At 35.7% G+C, this 20,730-nt stretch overlaps 2 protein-coding genes across 2 annotated transcripts; both read left to right on the forward strand.

Moving 5' to 3' along the window:
• The first annotated feature begins 3,270 nt into the window (after positions 1 to 3,270).
• zpld1b (zona pellucida-like domain containing 1b) lies at positions 3,271 to 9,254 on the forward strand. Its single transcript, XM_043259785.1, has 10 exons — positions 3,271 to 3,385; positions 4,341 to 4,561; positions 5,268 to 5,449; positions 5,558 to 5,630; positions 6,334 to 6,431; positions 7,034 to 7,114; positions 7,310 to 7,481; positions 7,578 to 7,683; positions 8,814 to 8,843; positions 9,091 to 9,254. Exons 1-10 carry the CDS (start codon positions 3,277 to 3,279, stop codon positions 9,252 to 9,254), a joined length of 1,236 nt encoding a protein of 411 aa, XP_043115720.1. The 5' UTR covers positions 3,271 to 3,276.
• A 3,223-nt stretch (positions 9,255 to 12,477) lies between these two features.
• Positions 12,478 to 16,301, forward strand: si:ch211-229d2.5 (zona pellucida-like domain-containing protein 1). The gene is made up of 10 exons (XM_043258378.1): positions 12,478 to 12,687; positions 12,791 to 13,011; positions 13,244 to 13,428; positions 13,984 to 14,056; positions 14,148 to 14,245; positions 14,327 to 14,407; positions 14,939 to 15,107; positions 15,210 to 15,318; positions 15,429 to 15,449; positions 15,536 to 16,301. Exons 1-10 carry the CDS (start codon positions 12,594 to 12,596, stop codon positions 15,673 to 15,675), a joined length of 1,191 nt encoding a protein of 396 aa, XP_043114313.1. The 5' UTR covers positions 12,478 to 12,593; the 3' UTR covers positions 15,676 to 16,301.
• The last annotated feature ends 4,429 nt before the right edge of the window (positions 16,302 to 20,730 follow it).

Below are 20,730 nucleotides of genomic sequence, written 5' to 3' on the forward strand. Positions count from 1 at the left end.
TTAATTTGTTTATTTATTTTGCAAATGTAAAAAGATTACTTAAAAAAAAACGATTAAGTGTAACATTTTATGACAATAGGAATACAGAAATAATATAAATAGAATAACAAATAAAATAAATAAATCAATATAAAGTACAGAGGCAATAAATAAAAAACATTTAACAGATCATTATACATTTTAACATAATTTGATATTCTTTTAGTGTTTATATTCTTTAGTGTAATAATTGAGTAGTTACGTCTGTGCGCCGCCTGATCTGAACACTAGAGGGCGCTGTCGAAACACACTGCCTGTGGCGCCTTCGATGCAGCATTTCGACGGCATTTTCTCTCCCTTTCATGTGCGAGATAAAACATACTTAGGTTTAATAAATAATTAGATTAAAAAAAATCTAGATCTAATGAATGCGTATTATTATTACTATTATTTAAATGGCTAAACCAGTGCGATTTAATCATAGCCCACGGAACGGCAAAACAGTTTTCATGACCTCTGAGCATCAACTGGTGAGAGAATTCAATGCATTCATTGAAATTAATGTAATAAAATAAATGCACATTTAATTGAAGTAAAATCACTTTCTGGTTTCCCTAACTTAGGAAATCTGTTTAAATGCGCACATGCTTTCCCCCTCTTATATTATTATTTTTTTTATTATTAAGCAGCTTGACAAAAGAAAGTTCTCTTTTGGTGTAGAAAATAAATCGGTGATCTACCCCGTACCCTGAAATGTTAGCTGACATCTCTTGTCCTCCTTTGAAACTGTAGTCCCATTTCGAGGGGTTTATTATTCGTACAAACAAAACACGTACGCTGAAAGTCCCTTACTGTCATTTGTTTCGGATGGATTTCACTCGGTGGGCTGGGTTATGTGTAATAAAAACAAGTTATAGTAAAACTAAAGAAATGAATCGGTAACACGCTGTATTTTCTTGATTTGCTATTTGAGGCCTTCGTGTGAAAAATTGCTAACAGTAATAGTTATTGCATTCATGCTGGTTCTAATCATAAACAAATGAACGGTCATGCCATGCACTGAATCAAATAAGATGATGCTTATGTCTGTATAAATACATCTGAGGAAAATACTAACTATATGGGAGTGTGCCACATGCTTGCATTTGTTATCTGCGTGCATTTAACTCTAGAATTAAGGGTTCATTGCGTTATAAACCGCTCCTCAACATAAATGACTCTTTAAAATAAAGGTTCTTCGCGGAGACGTCAAACGGGAAGGTTCTTTAGATGCCAAAGGTTAGCGTTGAGACAGAAAAGGTTCGTCTATTTTTAGGATTGTGTGAGAATCGGCTCTGACCTCCGCAGCGGCTCTCACTAAAAACAATCGGCTGTCATGTAATCCGTCAGGATGAATCTGAGCGCATGGCAACCTGACAGTACATCTGGGTCGTTTCATGGGTGGGTGTTCACGAAGCACAGGACATTTATTCTGTATTCATTTCAGGAGAAGGGGGCCATTTGATCCCACTTTATCTGTATAGTAGTATTGTCCAAAGTTCAACGTTTTTGATTTCAAAATAGCCTAGGAGCAAAATTCTTCGAAAGCAGAAGCCATTTGATGCTTTTTATGACCGTTACCAACAAATCAGGGTACACGGAGTATAAAGGTTTTGAATTAAAATGTTTTCTAAAGAAGCCCGCATTCGTTTTGTTGCAGCAAAACAGTAATATCGTGAAATATTTTTACTTTCTATTTGAATATATTTAAAATGTCATTTGTTCCTGCGATCTAAGCTAAATGTTCAGCATTATCGCTTCAGGTTTATATGATCAAATATATGCTGATGTTCTGTTCCAGAAACATCTGTACGTATTCGTATTATCAATATATGAGTACATTTTTTAAGGACGTATACAAGGATCTAAAGATCAGCGTTTGTATGAAATGAAAAGCGTGTGTGATATTATGCACTAAAGCATTCAGTCGGTATGTTATTTATTTATTTTGCAAAGAAATTATAGAAAGTAATATTTTTATTCAGCAAGGATGCTTTAAATTCATCAAAAGGGACGATAAGGGCATTGTATCGTTACAGGAGATTTCTATTTCACATCAGTTTTCAAGATAATAACGACGTGTTTTTTGAGCAGAAAATCTGAATATTAGAATAAGTTCTAAAGGATCATGAATACTGTAGTGATGATGCTAAAAATTCAGCTTTCAAAGCACAAGAAGATTATTTTAAATAGTACAATTTTACTGTTTTTGCTGTACTTTGAATCAAATAAATGCAGGCTTGGTGAACATAAGAGACTTTTTTTAAAAAATCACACTGTTCGTAAACTTTTAACTGGTAGTGTGTGGCATTTTAGTAAGCACGCATAAAACTTTGGATTCAGTGAAATACTATTTATTTCTGAATCAAAAATGAATGTTTAATTCAGCAAGGACGGATTAAAGCGATCAAAAGTTGACCGTAAAGACCTTTATTATGTCAGATGACAGATTAACATTATAAATGTATCATCATTACTAAATAGAAATCTGTTTAACGTTATAACCATGATTGGTTTCCACAAAAATATCAAGCAGCACAACTTCTCCAACATTGATAATGTTTCTTGAGCACCAAATCAACATATTGGGCTGCTTAGTGCTTTACAAAAATGATTTATTACTGACATTTTACACATGAAATATAAACTGATTAAATCAGCGCATTAAATATGCGAGCAAGTATCTGCTATTATCTGTTAGCTTTACAATTTATTGTCAGAAGCGGACAGTTTGCGATCGTGAGGTTTCTGGAAGCGGGAGGCCTCCTCCTCCGCAGCACACTCACTATCAACCCTGATGGACTGACAGAGAGAAAAGGCCCTTTAGTCACTTCAGCCTCCGATGAAAACATAATTCCTGCCTTCAGTCCCACACCGAGCTCGGACATTATTGAGCGATGACAGAGGCAGATCAAGCCACGAGGAGACGAGTGGGAAATCGTAAAAGCTGCTCATGTTTCTGGCTCCATAAAAAAAGATTTGTTCAGCGCATTGAGATTGTGATGGATTTTCCCATGTTGTCCAGGACAGCTCTTTTTTGTCGAGGACGTCTGATAATGGCTCTTTGTGGAGGCCCGTGGAGATGCCGGGCTGCCCATTCACTCAGCGGCGGTGGGCCGAGACACATGGAGCACAGCTCACCTGCGTCAGGGGACTGAGGTAACACACTCGCTGCTGCTGTGGCAAAAAAGTCACTGATTAAATCAAAGATTTTTTTATGGCAAAAATATCTGTTTTCCTTGCGTTCCAGGTGTTGAAATGGAGTGGATATGTCTTCTTCCTCTTGTGCTTTTCTGTGGGATTCATTCGGCTTTCGCACAGTTTAACGGATTCAACTGTGATCCAAACTACCACAGCAGATTCCCTGGTAAGAAGAGCCCAATGAACAATAACACACTACAGATTACAAAAGTCAGTTCGATTTGTGGGGTTTTTTGTTTTTTTGTTGCTTTGTTTTGAAAGAAATCAATGCTCCATTCAGCAAAGATGCGTTCAGTTGATCAAAAGGTGACTGTGAAAACACTTATGAAAGAACAGCTTCTATTTGAAATAGAATTTGTTTTAACATTTAAAAAGGAAAATTTTACATGCTTACATTTTCAGCAAAAAATTAAAAGTATAATGATTTATGAAATATAATATGACATAATGTGATGGCAGGGGTTATGTTAATGAACAAATAAAAATGTAAAATATATTGAAATAAATTAAAATACAAATCTGTAAAAATTGCAATGACTTTTTTATTTAATAATAATAATAATAATAATAATAATAATTTTAATGTATTTTATTACAAACCGCCTTTATGAGCATAGGAGACTTCTTTTTTAAAAAACATTAAAAATCATACCATCCCCCTATAGTGGGAATAAATCAATTTTAAAAATAAAAAGTTATTATTTTTGAAATCCTTATATTTCTGTAACTAAATAACTCTTTTATGTAACTATGTAAGTTAATACAAATCTAATTAGATAAAATGGGATTCTGGAATTTAAAAACTAATTTAAATGTGGAAATAACAAAACATTTTTGAATAAAGAAATTTCTAAAAAAGTACATTTGTGTTAAGTAAATGAGCAAGTAGTATTTCCAGCACCAACTTGCGGAGTTTGTGGAGCTCAAGTGCTTCTATCATTAAAGGAACACTCCACTTTTTTTCGTTTTGTTTTTGAAATGAAAAGTTGTGATTTTCTGTGCTGACATGATTAGGAACTTTTTGGACTGTATTTTAGAAGCCCATATTTTTGTAGAGAATGCTGTCTCCAGTTGCAACATTTATAATAAGGGTTTCATTTAATAATTTTTTTCCCCTCAAGGTGAGAGAGATATCAGTGTATACTGTGGCGTTCAGACGATCACACTAAAGATTAACCTCTGTCCTGTGCTGTACTCTGGATACACCGATGCTGACCTGGCTCTCAACAGTCGTCATGGAGATGCCCAATGCAAGGGCTTCATAAACAACAACACTTTTCCAACAGCTATGCTCTTCAGTATCAGCCTGAGCACACTGGAGGCCTGCGGAAACACGCTGGAGGTGAGGGACACTTTCACTACGGTATAGGTTTTGGACATGCGTTATGGGAATACCAGTGTGAGAATATGGTAATCGTTCCATACTATTGAACTTTTCTATTTGAAAAAAATTTGTGTTGAAGAAATAGTTCCCCCAAAAACTACAGTTTGATGAAAAAGTACTCCCAGGCCAAGTTGTAGACGAGTTTGCTTTTTCTCACTGGAAAAGCATTACGTCACTTGCTCACCAAAGGATCCTCTGCAGTGAATGGGTGCCGTCAGGAGAAGAGTCCAAACAGCTGATAAAACCATCAAAACGTTACACAAGTACTACACTAGTCAATTCATTAATATCTTGTGAAGTGTAAGGCTGTGTGTTTGTGATAAACAAGTCTATCGTTATAACATTTTTATTTGAACCATTGCATCCGTGGCTAAAATAACAATCCATAATTTACAATTAGTGAAAACACCCATTCCCTTTTGTCCTCTTTCATCAAAATACACACGTTTTTGTGGATTACTATATATCTATGAACTCATTCTGACGGCACCCATTCACAGTAGAAGATCATTCGTTAGCATGTGATCTAATTGTACACTCATCTACGCTTTAGAGGCCTGAGTAAATTTCCAACAAATAAATTTTTTGTGTGAACTACTCCATTACGTAAAATAACTGATATGCGATTATATGAGTTTTAAAACTCTTTAGTTTCTCTAATCAGGTTTCTTCATCTCAAGGCTTTAATGCCTATGGGAACATCTCCATGGTACAGATGGGTAATATATCAGGCTACATCGACACCCCAGACCCTCCAACTGTTATCAGCTACCTGCCAGGTCTGGTGTATAAATTCAGCTGTAGTTATCCTCTGGAGTACCTGCTCAATAACAGCCAGCTGGCAGCGTGAGTCTGTAACAACCTACTTCTACAACTACAACTCCGCAATAATCAGTCCTTTGCTGAGAACATACAGCCATAATATCTTGTTTATCTGATATTCCTCTTTACTAGCTCGTCTGCTGCAATATCAGTGAAAGACAACAACGGCACTTTCCTGAGCACTCTCAGCCTAGTGCTTTACAATGTGAGTGATCTCCGTAGTCCATAAATAAAATGCATTTTAAAGTATGGCTGCGTAGCAATACAAAAGACTTCATATAGTTCCTGTGCCACGTCTTTATTGCACGTCATTTACAAAGTAAGTTAGGTCATTGTTATTGTAATTATATATTTAAGTACTGAATAATATTAATGAACTACATGCGCTTGCTATGGTTAGAGTTATGATTAGAGTTTGCAGTTACTTGCATGCAATTGTGCATCATTTATTGTTATTATAACAGTAAGAGCATATAATGCGTAACAGGACACCTTTAAATAAAATGTTGCATGTCATTTCTTAAAATTAAAATGCATATTTATAGAAATATTTGCAACTAGCTATACAAGATATATAATCTTATATGTGCAAGCTATATAAGATATGTATATCATATCATAAGGTGTATTTTATGCATTTTGTTAATCATTTGTTGCATTTTTAAATTTTAATTACGTTAAAATTAGATTTGATTGAGAAATTAGGTAACTTAGAATTACAAAATGAAATTTAGCTTATTTGGATTGTGAATAATTCATATGTAGGATCTATTATTATTCATTTCATATTGCAGGTGTACAAAAAATATAGTTCTTAAAGATAAATTCAAATGTAAAAATGGCGTGTTGCAATGAAGAATGACCACCATTACGGTAGCTAATTTTCTTTCTTGTCTCATATTTTACAGGACTCAACCTTCAGTCAGCTGATCTCTATACCAGTGTCCGGCCTGTCCTTGAAGACTCGCGTGTTTGCTGCGGTTAAGGCTACAAATCTGGACAGGAGGTATCTCGTACAGAGACACATGTTAATATACATTCTGAATTTGTTCTAAATTCATAAATATAAACTAGATTTATCGCAATTAATCTCATCCCAATGAAACGTTTTTCTTTACATAATATATATGTATATATGTATTTTTATTATTCATATATAAAAGGAAACATGTGTATATATTTTTAAAAGAAATTGTTGTGTTTAAATATTGAATATATATCAAATAAAGTACAAGAATAGATTAATATGAAAAAAAAATATATATATAAATATAAAAATATAAAAAATATTTTAAAAATATAAAAATATAAAAAAAATTCCAAGATTGCTTTTTTATATATATATATATATATATATATATATATATATATATATATATATATATATATATATATATATATATATATATAAATAAATAAATATACACAGTACAAACAATATTAAGTTGAACAAAAACTGATTAATCATTTGATAGCACTAGTATAAACTCATAATTAGTCATGGGTAAATACTTTTTAAGGCCCCTGCTTTTTTTATGTTTTTTTTTTTTTTTTAGATTAGAGATTTGATTCCCATTAATAGCAGAAATGGCTGTGTTTTCCTCCCAGGTGGAACGTTCTGATGGATCACTGTTACGCCACCCCCTCTGGGAACCCTAATGATGGGATACGCTACGACCTTTTCTTTGGGTAATTTAGTATTTTCTGAAATTATGTGCGCATTAACTCGGTGAGTCCCCATTACCTGCTCAACTACACAATGCACAAAGGCCTTTTAGAGGGAAACCTTTTGTGCGCGTGTGACTGAAGATGATCAATTGATCGGCAGATTTCAGCAGATCCCGAGTTTAAAGAGGCTTTATTTTTTTGCGGGGGTTTAACTAGGTGCTACAAGGACCCGCAGACGACTGTATTCGAGAACGGGAAAAGTCAAATGGGCCGCTTCGCGTTTGAAGTTTTCCGTTTCGTGAAACATAAGAACCAGAAGATGTCCACCGTGTTTCTGCACTGCATCACAAAGCTGTGCCGAGTGGATGACTGCGCAATACTAATGCCGGTAAACAGTCGTAATGCTGAACTGTTTCATGCTTGGTGATGTATATTAGTTGTAGTAACTGAACAAGAGCGCTCGCTGAAATATCCTCCGTGGCAGATTTGTGGAAAACGCAGAAGGAGAGACACTGTGGAGGAGAATGTGGTGTCAGGTTCATCCTCAGGGGATGCCGTCATAACCGCAGGCCCCATAATCACGAGGAGCGGTGAGAGCCATCCTCAGCTTTATAGTCTGTTTTTATCGTTAAGTAAACGGAATTATTAACAGTTAAACGTAAAATATACTCTTATAACATTACATTAAATAAAATGAATGATAAAGCTGACTTAAAGTTTCACATTAAAAATGCGATGTGATGATCCTGAAAATAACATTTATACTAATTAACATATTTACGATATAAAACAGTAACATTGAAATAAGTCCCCATGGACAGATCACTGGAACCACACACACACACACACACACACACACACACAATAAGTCCTTTACACAATCTGAACCGGCTTTATTAGTTGGGGACACTTAATTTCTAGCGATTCTAGAGATTATCATCAATTTGATTAGACAGAGCATCTCTGCATTTAATTAAAAAAATGGTATAAAAAATGATACATTACTACTTTGTCATTTTCATATTTAACGGAAAAGTATGCATTTCTTTTAAAAAAATCTATATGTATAATAGTCTTATTTCAAACTGCCATATAATGCACATATCAATTTATGTGAGACATCACCTTATAATATATAATATGTCTGTAATATATGAATTTTATTTTCAAAAATAGATCAAATTATTATGTTATCATGTTTTTATTATGTTAGCCTTTTTGTAATTATTTAGCTTAGGCAAAAAACAACAACTGCAGTTTGAGAAAAATTTGAATGCACAATGAAAAAAACACGATTTTTGAGATTTGTTAAAAACCGAGTTATCTGTTTTTGCAAATGAGACAAGAAATGCAGTCGATCTCACAGCCCCTAGCATTTGGTTCACAAAGAATGATAATAATGACAATCAATAGATTATTTTCTAAGCATGACGGCAAAATTGATGATGATGTAAAAAAAAAAAAGCAAAAAATTATGTGAAAGCAAACAGTGAATGCAGACAAACATATGAATTATTCATGCACCTGCTGGGAACACTAGCATTGTGGTGTTAAGTAGACTTTTTTGTTTATTAAGTACCTTTGAAATGAACTTTTATTTTGTTTTTGTAGATTTTTATTTTTTGTACTCTTGTGCATTTGAATAAAAGCACAAATCTAGAATTTAGTGTAATGCTTGAGATGCATTTGATGCAAAACACATCTCGCTTGTTTTCTGCAGATGAGTCTCCAGCCAACAACTCCCAACTTGGTAAGAATGGTCTAAATGTTTTTCATTAGTAAAACGTTTACTAGTAAAACCTTTTCCATCCCACCCCACCGTGTCCTTTCTGTGAGTCATCAAGCTCTGTTTTCACACTGAAACAATAGACACCAGTGTCAAGTTCTGCGAATGAGATCCACGATAACCGTGGTACCCGTTTCCAGAATCTTGTCTGATTTTGACCCCATTCACCCTCAGCCCCCCCTCTTGCTCACCCCTCTCTGTGCCCCTGCAGCGAGCGGATCCCCGCAGCACCTGAGTGTTGTAACCAGTGCCTTGATATCAGGTGTGGTTGTGCTGGGTGTGACGAGTCTGGGCCTCTTCATCCTCTCCCTCAGGCTGCTCAGGAAGCCCGGCCCTTCTAGTCTGACAGGGGTCAGGAACCCCAGCTTCAGATGACCGTGACGTCCAGATCCAGAGTGCAGCTTTGTCAAATGAGTTTTGAAGTATATGAATCTAATAGTCCCTTTTAAAATACCTCAATATATCAGGGTCTGTGATCCGTCTTGAAGTGAAAAGAAATTTTTCACATATAGTTTGCAGATTATTTGCTTTATGAGACAGATGTTTTATCTTTTAAACTGTATATATATGTGTGTGTGTGTGTGTGTGTGTACCCTTTGTGAATGAAGTATTTTTATATTAGTCATTACATAGGGAAAAAAAACAAAAAAACATTTTTTTTTAAATGATATTTTATTCATATTTGTCATGCCTAGAACACTAGGACTCTAAAAAAGTTCAAATGAAATGAATAGACAGCAGAAAGGTACTTCTTTTTCAATACATTTTTATGTTTCAGGATTTTTTATGCCAAACTTTGTCAAAGGCTGATTCTTAAATATGTTATAAAAATATAACAAAATAATTTCATATACAGTTTTGTTTTATGCAATATGTGTGTAGAAATTTCCCCAAACTGATTTTCCTATTAAACACAGTGTATCTATACACTGTAAACAATTTACATATGTGTTGCTGTTAGGACAGCATGCTGAAAAAATGTTGATTTATCATAATGGGAGTAACCCATTTTCATAATATCTAATATTTACATAAAAATATTTTAATATTCAATTGTTATGTCAAAATGTGCAATAAACATGATTTAAACAATAATCATCCTGGTGTCCTCTTCAGTGGACACATTCATAAAATGATGTCCTGTTTCATAAAAGGAAACAAAATTTTTTTAATCCCTTTAACATTTTCCTGAGATGTTGCTTAATGACAAACAATTTGAGAATTATTTAAATGACAATTACAAAATATAATAACAATGTCATTTTTCAACAAATTAATTTTAGCCGTCTTTAAGGACTTTAAAAGAAAGGTGTGGTCATGGGGAAACTTTGAAATGTGTTTTGTACAGGACATCCAAGCTTAAAACTGTGACAGGTGAGGTCTCAGAGAAATCCACAAACATACAATGTCCACTACAGAGGACAAAACTCCATAGCTGGGAGTCAGATGGGTTATATATATGTAATATGTGCAATATGTGTAGAATAAGGATAAGTGATGAAAAAAGACTTTCTAGTTAAATACTGTTGGCAGCAACAGATTAGATTGAATAACACGGAAAATACCGCCCAATTAATAATGATTTTTAGTACAGTTTTTGTTTTTTTGTTATTTTCTCTGGTAACAAACAGCATGACACAGACACTGTTAACCTAGACGCAGTTTTGTTCACTTATTTTTAATTTATATTTTAGTTTAAAATATAATTAAATATAAAATTTGTTTAGATTTTTTTGTGATATTAAATTGATGTGCCATTATTGCCTTTTTTGCAATTAAAACTGTAAATATGCACACTGTAAAAAATAATAATAATAATTTTAAGGCAATTAGCTTCAACAGATGTTTAGGTTTTCTCAACTAACTGTTTTAAGTTTGTATAACAAAAGTTGAGAAAACTCCCACATAAATAAGTCAGTCAAAACTCAAATATCAGCTGAAAATGGCTGCCTTCAAATGTTAAATTGGCTCAACTTTATTTTTACAGTATACAACCTCTTGTTTTTCCCACACAGATTTTGTCAGCTGCAAATGTACATTTTTATGTTTTAATATAAAAAAATTAAAACGATGTCTCATTTCACTTTTTACCGCTCATTTGTTTGCATTTATATCAGTTAATTTGCAACGTATCATATTTGTACCTGAAATCACACTTTTTTTTCTTTTTTAAATTGAACTGAATATAAAACAGACACAAGCCGCTCCCTTTAATTCTCACAGTGTCACTGCGGAGCTCCACAATCTGCATCCTTACATAATCCCAGATTACCGCAGGCCTTGCAGTGAGTGAAAAGCCTGAAGAAATGTGCTAGTTTATCACCCTCCCATTTCTTATGTTCACTGAGGTCTTTGCTCTTATGCGTGTGTAAAGTCTACAGCATTGTTTTGCTAAGATATTTACCTGGATATGTCATGGCCAGCATCATGTTATGATGAGGTCTGTAACATTTTCCATGGTTTTGTGTCCTTGACAATAGAAGAAGGCCAACGCCCAACAAACTGATTTGACCCTAATTAAAAGAAGTGTCGTCCTTCCCAGGTAGATCAGCTGACAGGTTCATATTACAATTCTACTGTTATTTTGTACCTCATTTTCACATATTTCACCTCTTTAGCTGTAGATAAGAACGCATGGAGAATCCAAAAACTTTCAGCAAACTTTACTATTAAAGAAAAGCTTCAGAATCACTAAACTGTTGTACATTTGTAGGCTTAGTCTCACATATTTCACGACTTTCTTTCTTCTTTTAAAAATAATGTTTAACTTTTTTTGAACATGTAATGAAGAGTCCGGTCACATGAAAATGCGTATAAATAGTACGCCAAATAAAGTCTAAAACTAGTGGTACTGATACGGAAAAACAATAATACACAGTTACACACAGTTTTCGCATGTATAAGATACGAAATTTGTTAACGTGCACATGATACCCAGTTTTCGCATACATATGTATCTGCAACCCTAATACTACCCATCGCGTAAATCCATTTTTGGGTATCAGTAACACAAGCTTTTGTTTTTTTTGTGGTGTACTTTCATGAGATCGGGTTATAATGAAAGTCGATGAAGTCCAGTGTTGTATTAGATGCCATTGCATTTCAAAATATGGACAAAAAGCATGAAGACATTTTTGTAAATATCTTCTGTCCCCAATGAATCCCTTCAGCATATCCCTATGACACAACCATCGAACCACTATATACGTGAATTCATGCAGTGACCATCGGTGTTTAAAGATAACTAATTCTGGCATAGAAAAAAGACCTGGACAGTCAAAGGTCAGACCTCCCATATATTGTGTATCTCTTCAGTGGTGTTTGTACTTACTTTATTAAATTACGTGTTAGTGTGTTTCAGGATGTACAAGATAACAAAGACAGTGGTCATTGTTTATGGTGTAACTTTAAAGGAGATGTGTAAAGTTTCAAGGTTTGCCTCAAGGTAATGGTACTTTATCCACAAAAGTGAATTGTTCTTGAAAACTCAAGCGACCATACTGAATGGCAAACGACCTTGTTTTGGCCCAATCCTGCGGAAGTACCCTAACACACGCATACATATATAAATAACTGACTGAAGCCTGCCAGAGTTAATCCAGCAGTGGCTTCGAGAAAACAAAGGACCGTTAACAGCGAGGATAACATCGAGATTTTCTGTGGGGAGCCGAGACTCATTTAACGGTCGTTTTTGGACATTGATGAAGAGCAGACATGGTTCTCCTCGGCCTCTTGATTTTGGGTGCTCTTATTAAAGGCCACCTGGCTCTTACCGCTGTTGATTGTGGGTCTTCCTTCAGGCGTCCAGGTAGGTTTTGTCTCCAATTATTAGCAGCTGCTTCAAAAACTAAAACGATGATTTAATCATAATGGGAAAGACGCCAGGGTGCTTAATTGTTTTTGTGTTACAGCGTACACCGACATCGCAGTCTACTGCGGGACCCAGTCTATAAATTTGGCCATCCAGGTTTGCCCGGTCATTTACACCGGATATAACGAGAGTCTGTTGATTCTGAATCAAATCAAAACGGATCCGTTGTGTCGCGGGACGCTGGATGCGACCGTCAGTCCCCCGGTCGTGCGCTTCAGCTTCCCGCTGAGACAGTTAGACGCCTGCGGCAGCGTCTTCCGCGTGAGTAACGTCTTAAACTCTCCTCACACACCTTCTCTAATTAAAACAGATCACAACGAACTCATGTTGTTATCTGGTATGAGGAAAAGTCGCCAGGTTACCAACAGGGGTCAGTGTTACTCCTACTCACTCGCAGCATCTTTGACAAGTACTCAATTATTAGTTCCCTCCATTCTCCCTGTATTTTGCATCCTCTCTACGCAAGTCTAATTGTCATTGTCTTAATTTGTAGACCACCAGCGCTCCAGGGACGGGCATCTTCTCGGACTTCTCTAACATCCAGACGGTCAACATCAGCGGGGTGGTCAGGTCTTTTGACCCCACGATAGGAACGGTGACCTACAACGCCGAGCTGAGTTATTTTTACTCCTGCGCCTATCCACTCGAGTACCTGATCAACAATACACAAGTCGACGTGTAAGCTCTTTTAACTCTTTTAATAGCTGAAATAGCGGAACATTTAGTCTCACAGTCTTGTCAGAGGTTTAGTGAACTTTTTGGACTGGGCCGTGTTTTTGACCCTTAAAAAGCGAGTGTAAGAGCTCAGAATTTCTGTTAAATGCTTTTCTTGTGTACTTTGTAGCCATCAAAAACCCTGAATGAAAAATGTTTAACTGTATTTACTTATGATAATAATAATAAACATTTCATGAGCACCAAATCAGTGTATTAGAATGATTTCTGAAGGACTGTGTGATTGCCAATACAGGAACAAAAAAATTATAAAATATATATATATATATATATATATATATATATATATATATATATATATATATATATATATATATATAAAGACCATTATAAATTGCGGTCATGCTTCAAAATGTGACTATTTTCTGTATTTTTGATCACATAAATGCAGCTTTGGTAAGCATAGGAGACTTTTTAAAAACGAACAAAAGTTTAGCTTTAACACTGGTGTAAGTTGTGCAGTCGTTTGAAATCTCTAACCTTTGCTTCCCTCTTCAGGTCATCCTCCTCCATTGCAGTGATTGACAACAATGGTAGCTTCATCAGCACTTTAAGCATGCAGCTCTTCAAAGTAAATGCACAACGAGGGAAAAAAAGGTTTTCAGAATCTATAGCTTTGTCATACCGTGTCCAAAACCTCATGTTTGAATTGTGTCTCTTAGGATGTAAACTACACAGTTCCACTCGTTATCCCAGCCATTGGTGTTGAGCTCAGAACCAGAATCTTTGTGCAAGTCATTGCAGCAAACTTGACTTCACAGTGAGTAACATTGGCTGAGGTTTCCTCTAAGACATGCCTCCTTTAGCTCATGTTGAAACTGACCGATTCTGTCCTGTACAGGTATCATGTTCTGCTGGATCGATGCTATGCTTCTATCTCAGCCTTACCCTCCAATTCAACCTTTTTCAACCTCTTTGTCCCGTAAGTCAAAAAAAAGGGAAATGTTAAAAATAGTATTTATAACAACCACATCCAATGAATAATTTTTTGGTTTACATAGTATGCATATGTGCGCTGTGTATATTTATTACATGTGCATACATTTATTTATACTCTTATATGTAAATATGTATATATGTATACATATGTATATATATATATATATATATATATATATATATATATATATATATATATATATATATATATATATATATATATATATATATATTTGTGTGTGTGTGTGTGTGTGTGTATATATATGTGTGTGTGTGTGTGTATATATATATATATATGTGTGTGTGTGTGTGTGTGTATATATACATATATATATAATATATATACACAGTACACACATGCACAAAAACTTTTATTTTGCATGTGATTAATTTATATGGTGTGAGAAATGTTGTGTTTGAGTCTCTAGAGAATTATTTTATAAACTCAACAAAGCCACAAATGGAAATCTATTTGGCCATGCTTAAAATTTCTCCTTCTCTTCTTTTCTTAAAGGTGCTCGCAGGATCAGTTTACCCTCGTGACGGAGAACGGAAACAGTCAGAAGGCCCGCTTTAGCTTCCCGGCTTTCCGCTTTGTCGAGCAACAGAACCTGACCATTGCCACCTACTACCTCCACTGCATCACCAGACTTTGTGAAACCAGCACCTGCGCCCAGTTCAAGGTACCACACCGCCTCAGACTACAAGAACTGGGGTCTTACATGAAAGAACAGATAAACGTGTCCTGCTTTATTGTTTAACCCTAATTCCTTTCCAATGATCAGCAATGCAACAGGAGGAGGAGAAGGGAGATACAGACAACAACAATTAAAGATGGCGTCTCAGACACCACCCTCATCACCTCAGGACCTATTAGGACTAAAGCAGACACCCGTAATATATGATACTACTCATAATATATGACACTACTGGAAAAATGCATTTTATATAGTGCAAGTTAATAGACTAGCTAAATAATAAACGCATGTTGCTCTTTCTTTCAGCTCTCGCCACTAAGGAAGAAGGTAAGCCTCCCTCATCGGTGTGATTCGTTTACAGAAGAAAGACAGGAATTCGGTAAAAAGTAACTCTCTCTTGTATTCTTGTACAGCCGTGAGCAGTCCACAAAAGGCAAATGGAAGCGGGGCGTCTGTAGGACTGGGTGTCGCTCTGGCCGTCCTCATCTGTGTGGGCACCGTGGCCGCCCTCATGGCCGTGTCGTTTTACCGGAAACTCAGGATGCTTCGTTAACTTCCCGTGATCCCAAAGCTCTTTATGCGTAGGACCAATACAACAGCACTGGTGGAGGTGGGAACTGGGGATCCATATTATTAATATCTGACTTTTTAAATTAAAAAGCTTTGTCGGCATAGCAGACAACACGATTGTCATTTGAAATGCAAATTCTGCAACCAAAAAAAAATATTTTAATATATAATAACTTATATACTTAAGGCACAGATGTCTAAATGCGCAACATTTTATTTTAACGCAAACATGTACGGAGTGCATTCAGTGGGAGAAAGAGGACAAAGGGAGCAACGCAGATAAAAAAAAAAAAAGTTATCCATTTAAAACTGCTTTGATTTTACTCAAGTCGTGCCACATTCAAGGCTTTAGGATTGACAGCTTTGAAAGAACGGGTGAAAAAAAAATAATCATAAAGTTATTAATACAGCTGCATGAAGAGCCTTGCTTTGATTTAACTTGATTAAGGAAGGAGGAAGGTTTCATTTTGGAAAAAGAATTACAGGAATGCCTATTTCATATGCGATATATTACAAATTCACTCAGTTGTCTTATGAAACATGTTTGTTTTTATGTTTTGAGTTTGTACTTTTATTGCATGCAGTGTCATTAATAAAGGCTTGTAGGATTGTAAGAACAGCTTTGATTTCCTCTCATGTTGAATCCCAGTCACCACTAGGGGGAGCCTCACCATTGTTTGAAAAAAAACACATTCAAACATTTTGAGCGCCAAACAACCATTTTCTCACGCAGAACAAAAACCGCGAAGCAAAAAACTTATAACGCGCCGATAGACAAGATGAGGCCTACGATAAGATGCGTCCAACCAGTCCTGTTGCAGAAGTAAGCCCTTCTCTGTGAATGAGAGAGGCAGTAAGGTATTATATGATTAGGAGAATCAATTAAAATGATATGGTAAGAAATTGGATGACACCGAAGTCTCACACATTCAACGGTAAACAGGCCACGCGCCCTCAAATTCATTTTATATACAAATATATATTTATTTATTTATTCAAGGGTAAAAATAAAAGTCAAACCGATGATTACATTTCGCAAATAAATAATAAATGTTTTTGTAGCTTTAAATAGCTATACTAGGGTGTGCCAAAGCCATTATGGTTAAAGCCTCAGATTATGTGTACGCGTCTTTAATAACAAAATCTCTGCGTCTCGTTTAGGTTCTTATTTCAAATATATGTCCGTATTTATGCAACTGGAAATTTCCTTTTCAGATTATTGTGTTAGAGGGAGCATTGTTTGATAATTGATGCCTGTGTGAGCATAGCTCTGGTTTCAGATGAAAGCAGGTCAGTCATATTCTCATAACTGGAGGTGCTTTCATATGTCCGCAGTGTTTTACCAGTAGCCAAACAGTACCGACTCTCTATTCACTCTGAATAAACAGGTAAATTAGCCTAATGTTTGTTCATACGGCACATCCTCTCAAATGAATTCACATTTGGTACAGTAAGATGTATTAGAGTGATATTAAGGATCCCTTGTTATAATGTCAGAGCCGCTGCAAATTAAAAATTTACATGGTGCTAAGTAGGTCATGATAAATGCATAGAAAAATTACTTTCATTATGAGGATGTTAATACAGTATGAGGAGGGACAGTGGGATACGACGAGTAAATATGCCAGTCCTCCAGTGGGTGAATCTCTAATTGTGTGGGAGCGAGGTTGTCATCAAAAGCAATACCTCAGAAATGTTCTCGTTCATCTTCGGAGGATCTTCAGAGGATGAGGATGCGACCTTATTAGTTAGAAAGAACGATGACTTCATTTCAATCGCCACGCAATGGGCTAATTGCAGTGGCTAAAAGTAATATGTGAGCGGTGATTTATTGTGTCGTAATGGAATTCTCTATGATGCAATTTCATGTAATGTTAAATTGCATGGCGGGGTTAAGCTAATTAATGGAGAAGATATATTTAAAATAGACAAGCAGTGTCATTTCGGGAGATGGAGTTTGCAAGAAATTACCAGACAGGAAAGGAATCATGAAACATTGATGCACTGTACCATATCCAGACAGATGGGCCTATCTGCTGCTGTCTGTCTCTGGAGACTGTGGGTAAAACATTAGCATTGAATGAAACACTCAGTGTATTAGATACTGTGCAATATTGCTATGATGTTGGGTTAAGCTTTTTTTTTTTGGGGAAGATAATGGCAATTGCTTTGTTCTAAGTATAAAAGGAAATGAGAAAATCAGCTGCTGGAAAATTAACTCATATTTTTTAACCAAACAAAACATTAAAGGCCAAATCCCCAGACGAAGACTAAATAATAATGTGAATGGAGAGTACTATCTGAAAACAGCCTTTAATTTAAGACCAGGGTTAATTTAACCAATGCTTGATGGTATCAAAAGTTTACCAGCTCTTAAAACACTTGTTAAAAAAATCTTGCCATAGACTTTTTTTTTTGTCATGAATTTCACATGAAATATATATTTCTAATGTCAGACTTAAAACATTAGTTTTAGACTTAACTGTTCACTACTATGAAAGAAGTCTTTTATTCTGCATTTATTTGACCAAAAAAGAAATCAAAATCATTTTAATATGCTGATGTGTTGCTCTTTTTTTATTACCATCAATACAGTTGTGCTGCCTTATATTATTATGGAAATATTTTTTTCTGAATTCTTTGATGAATGTTAAGCTTAAAAACAGCATTTTTTTTAATTTTTAAAAAATTATAAATGACTTTACTGCTTTTGATCCATTTAATGCATCCTTGCTGAACAAAATATTGTTATATAAAATTTCCTTTAAATAAAAAAAAAGGAGAAATCTTTTAAAACATTGAAAATGCATCACAGGGTTTTTTTTGGTTTTTTGGCTAGGTTACTAATAAAACTTTTCCTTTTTAAATATTGCATTTGCATTCAGATGTTGCAAAACAACTGCGAAGAAAGAAATGTACAAAGCTGTCTATGAAAAACCGGTTTTGGTTATGTTTAAGGAGTTGTGTAACACCATATAGACACTCACAGGCTGCTTGGAACATGAAATCATCTTTATTGTCAATGTAATTGGTATTTACAGTTATGAGTTACATAGGAAATGCCACCCATATTTTTTGGCCATCGAGCAGTATTTTGGACACCATCGGGGTGTAGTTTCACCAGGATGAACTGCACCAGTGGAATGCGCTGCCATTTACACCCTCTGACCCAGATGTAAAGGAGAGTCCAGGGCCAGACCGTGCCAGCAGTAGGGGATGGGACGGTTGAGTGCGTCTTCTAGCAGACCCCCTGCTGAGCGCAGACCAGCCCCGGACACACGTCTCACGACCTGCTCCAGCTGTAGAGGAGCCGCTCGTCGTTCATAATTCATTACAGAGACCCGAGACACAATGCAAACTGCCTGCAGCCTGTGCTATGATGTAAAAAGTACTGCATTATGCATAGGATATGTTATGTTCCCTGCTTCAGACCGAGCGGAGGTCTGGCCTCTGAATCACTGAGTGATTGGGAAAGAGGGCAAGTGTCAATCTGTATTGTGGTGACCCAGATGATTTGTGAAAATGCTCCTCACACGTAACGCTCCAGGTCAGCACGAATCTGTCACCACACTGAACGCTATATTCAAGGACTTGACCAAATGGATCAATCTTAAAAGCGCTTGTTGTATTGGATAAAAATAATTAAATAATATCTAAATATGTAAATGATCTATTTTCTATTTGTTTGTTTTTTCGTAGGAACAGATTTGGAGAAATTTAGCGTGACAATGCTTTCTCACCAACGAATGCAGTGCAGTGAATGGGTGCCGTCAGAAATAGAGTTGAAACAGCTGATAAAAACACAGTATGTACAAATCCAGTCCATCAATTAATGTCTTTTGCAGTGAAACTCTCCATATTTTTAATAAATAAATCCATCAAGGCTTTTTTAACTTTAAATTCCCACTTCTGACCAAAATATGAGTTGCTTAAGTGAAAAGGTCCACTGACATACGTATTTGTTCATAACTGTTTTGCACTGTTTTTGCTTTGTCAGTCATTTGATCTGTGCAGATTTCACTCCTGATTCACTCTTTTATTTTGGAAAGCAATATGTATGGACTCGTTTATAGTCAAAATGACTTAGTGATGTATTTGTTTGGTACAAACATCCAGATAATTGCTGGACTGGAGTGGTGCGGATTGCTTACTGGTGTTTTTATTATCAGTTTGGGCTCTCATTCTGACGGCACCCATTCACTGCAGAAGATCTACTGGTGAGCAAGTGAGTACATTTTCAGCAATTGTTCATTTTGCTATATTATTCTTTTTTTTTTTTGGACAAAAACACGTTAGAGATGCTTCACATCTGAAATTGTATTCATTTGCAACATTCATTCTGCTTTTTACTGTAAGTCTGTTTTTAAACAACCTGCATTGTTATATAAATACATGTGACTTGAGTTGACTGGGAATGACATGAGGGTGAATAAATAATGACAGAACGTTCATTTCTGGACAAATCTAGAATAACAGAACTGTCTTCATGCAAGTGTGGCCAACATCCGGTTGACTCTTCTATTTGCTTGAACATAACTTTTTTGGGTTCATTAGCTTAGTCACAATGCTCAAACGAATACATGTTTCCCAGTAACTCATGCAGTCGTTGTGAGTCACTCAATACTAGTCTTACCGGTTCACAAAGCGGCTTAGACGCTCTTTTATTGTGAAGACTGAAGGGATCTGAGCACAACCACTTCATTAAAGATTTATAGCCTCAAGAGATGCAAAGACATTTCAGTTCAGAATACAAACAGCAGTATTGTCCAGAGTATTCAGTAAGAAAATGTGCTCCATATTACTGAGTTTCTTTCAGACGCTGTAGGTTTACTCCTGTTTGTTGTCTCAAAGGTTTGAATACATATACATTTCGCAAGAGGAAATTGTCTGTCTACGTGGACATATGAAAGACATCTAATGATGAACATGAAGATAAGGGACACTCTGAGTGTTAAAGGTGGTGTTTCGTGACTGACAAGTGACAATTGTGATGATATCTGGGCAGATCTTTGGCTGCGGATGTGTTTGGGGTTTAGAA

The sequence above is a fragment of the Puntigrus tetrazona genome, chromosome 15 (genome assembly GCF_018831695.1).
Source record: "Puntigrus tetrazona isolate hp1 chromosome 15, ASM1883169v1, whole genome shotgun sequence".
Classification (NCBI taxonomy): domain Eukaryota; kingdom Metazoa; phylum Chordata; class Actinopteri; order Cypriniformes; family Cyprinidae; genus Puntigrus; species Puntigrus tetrazona.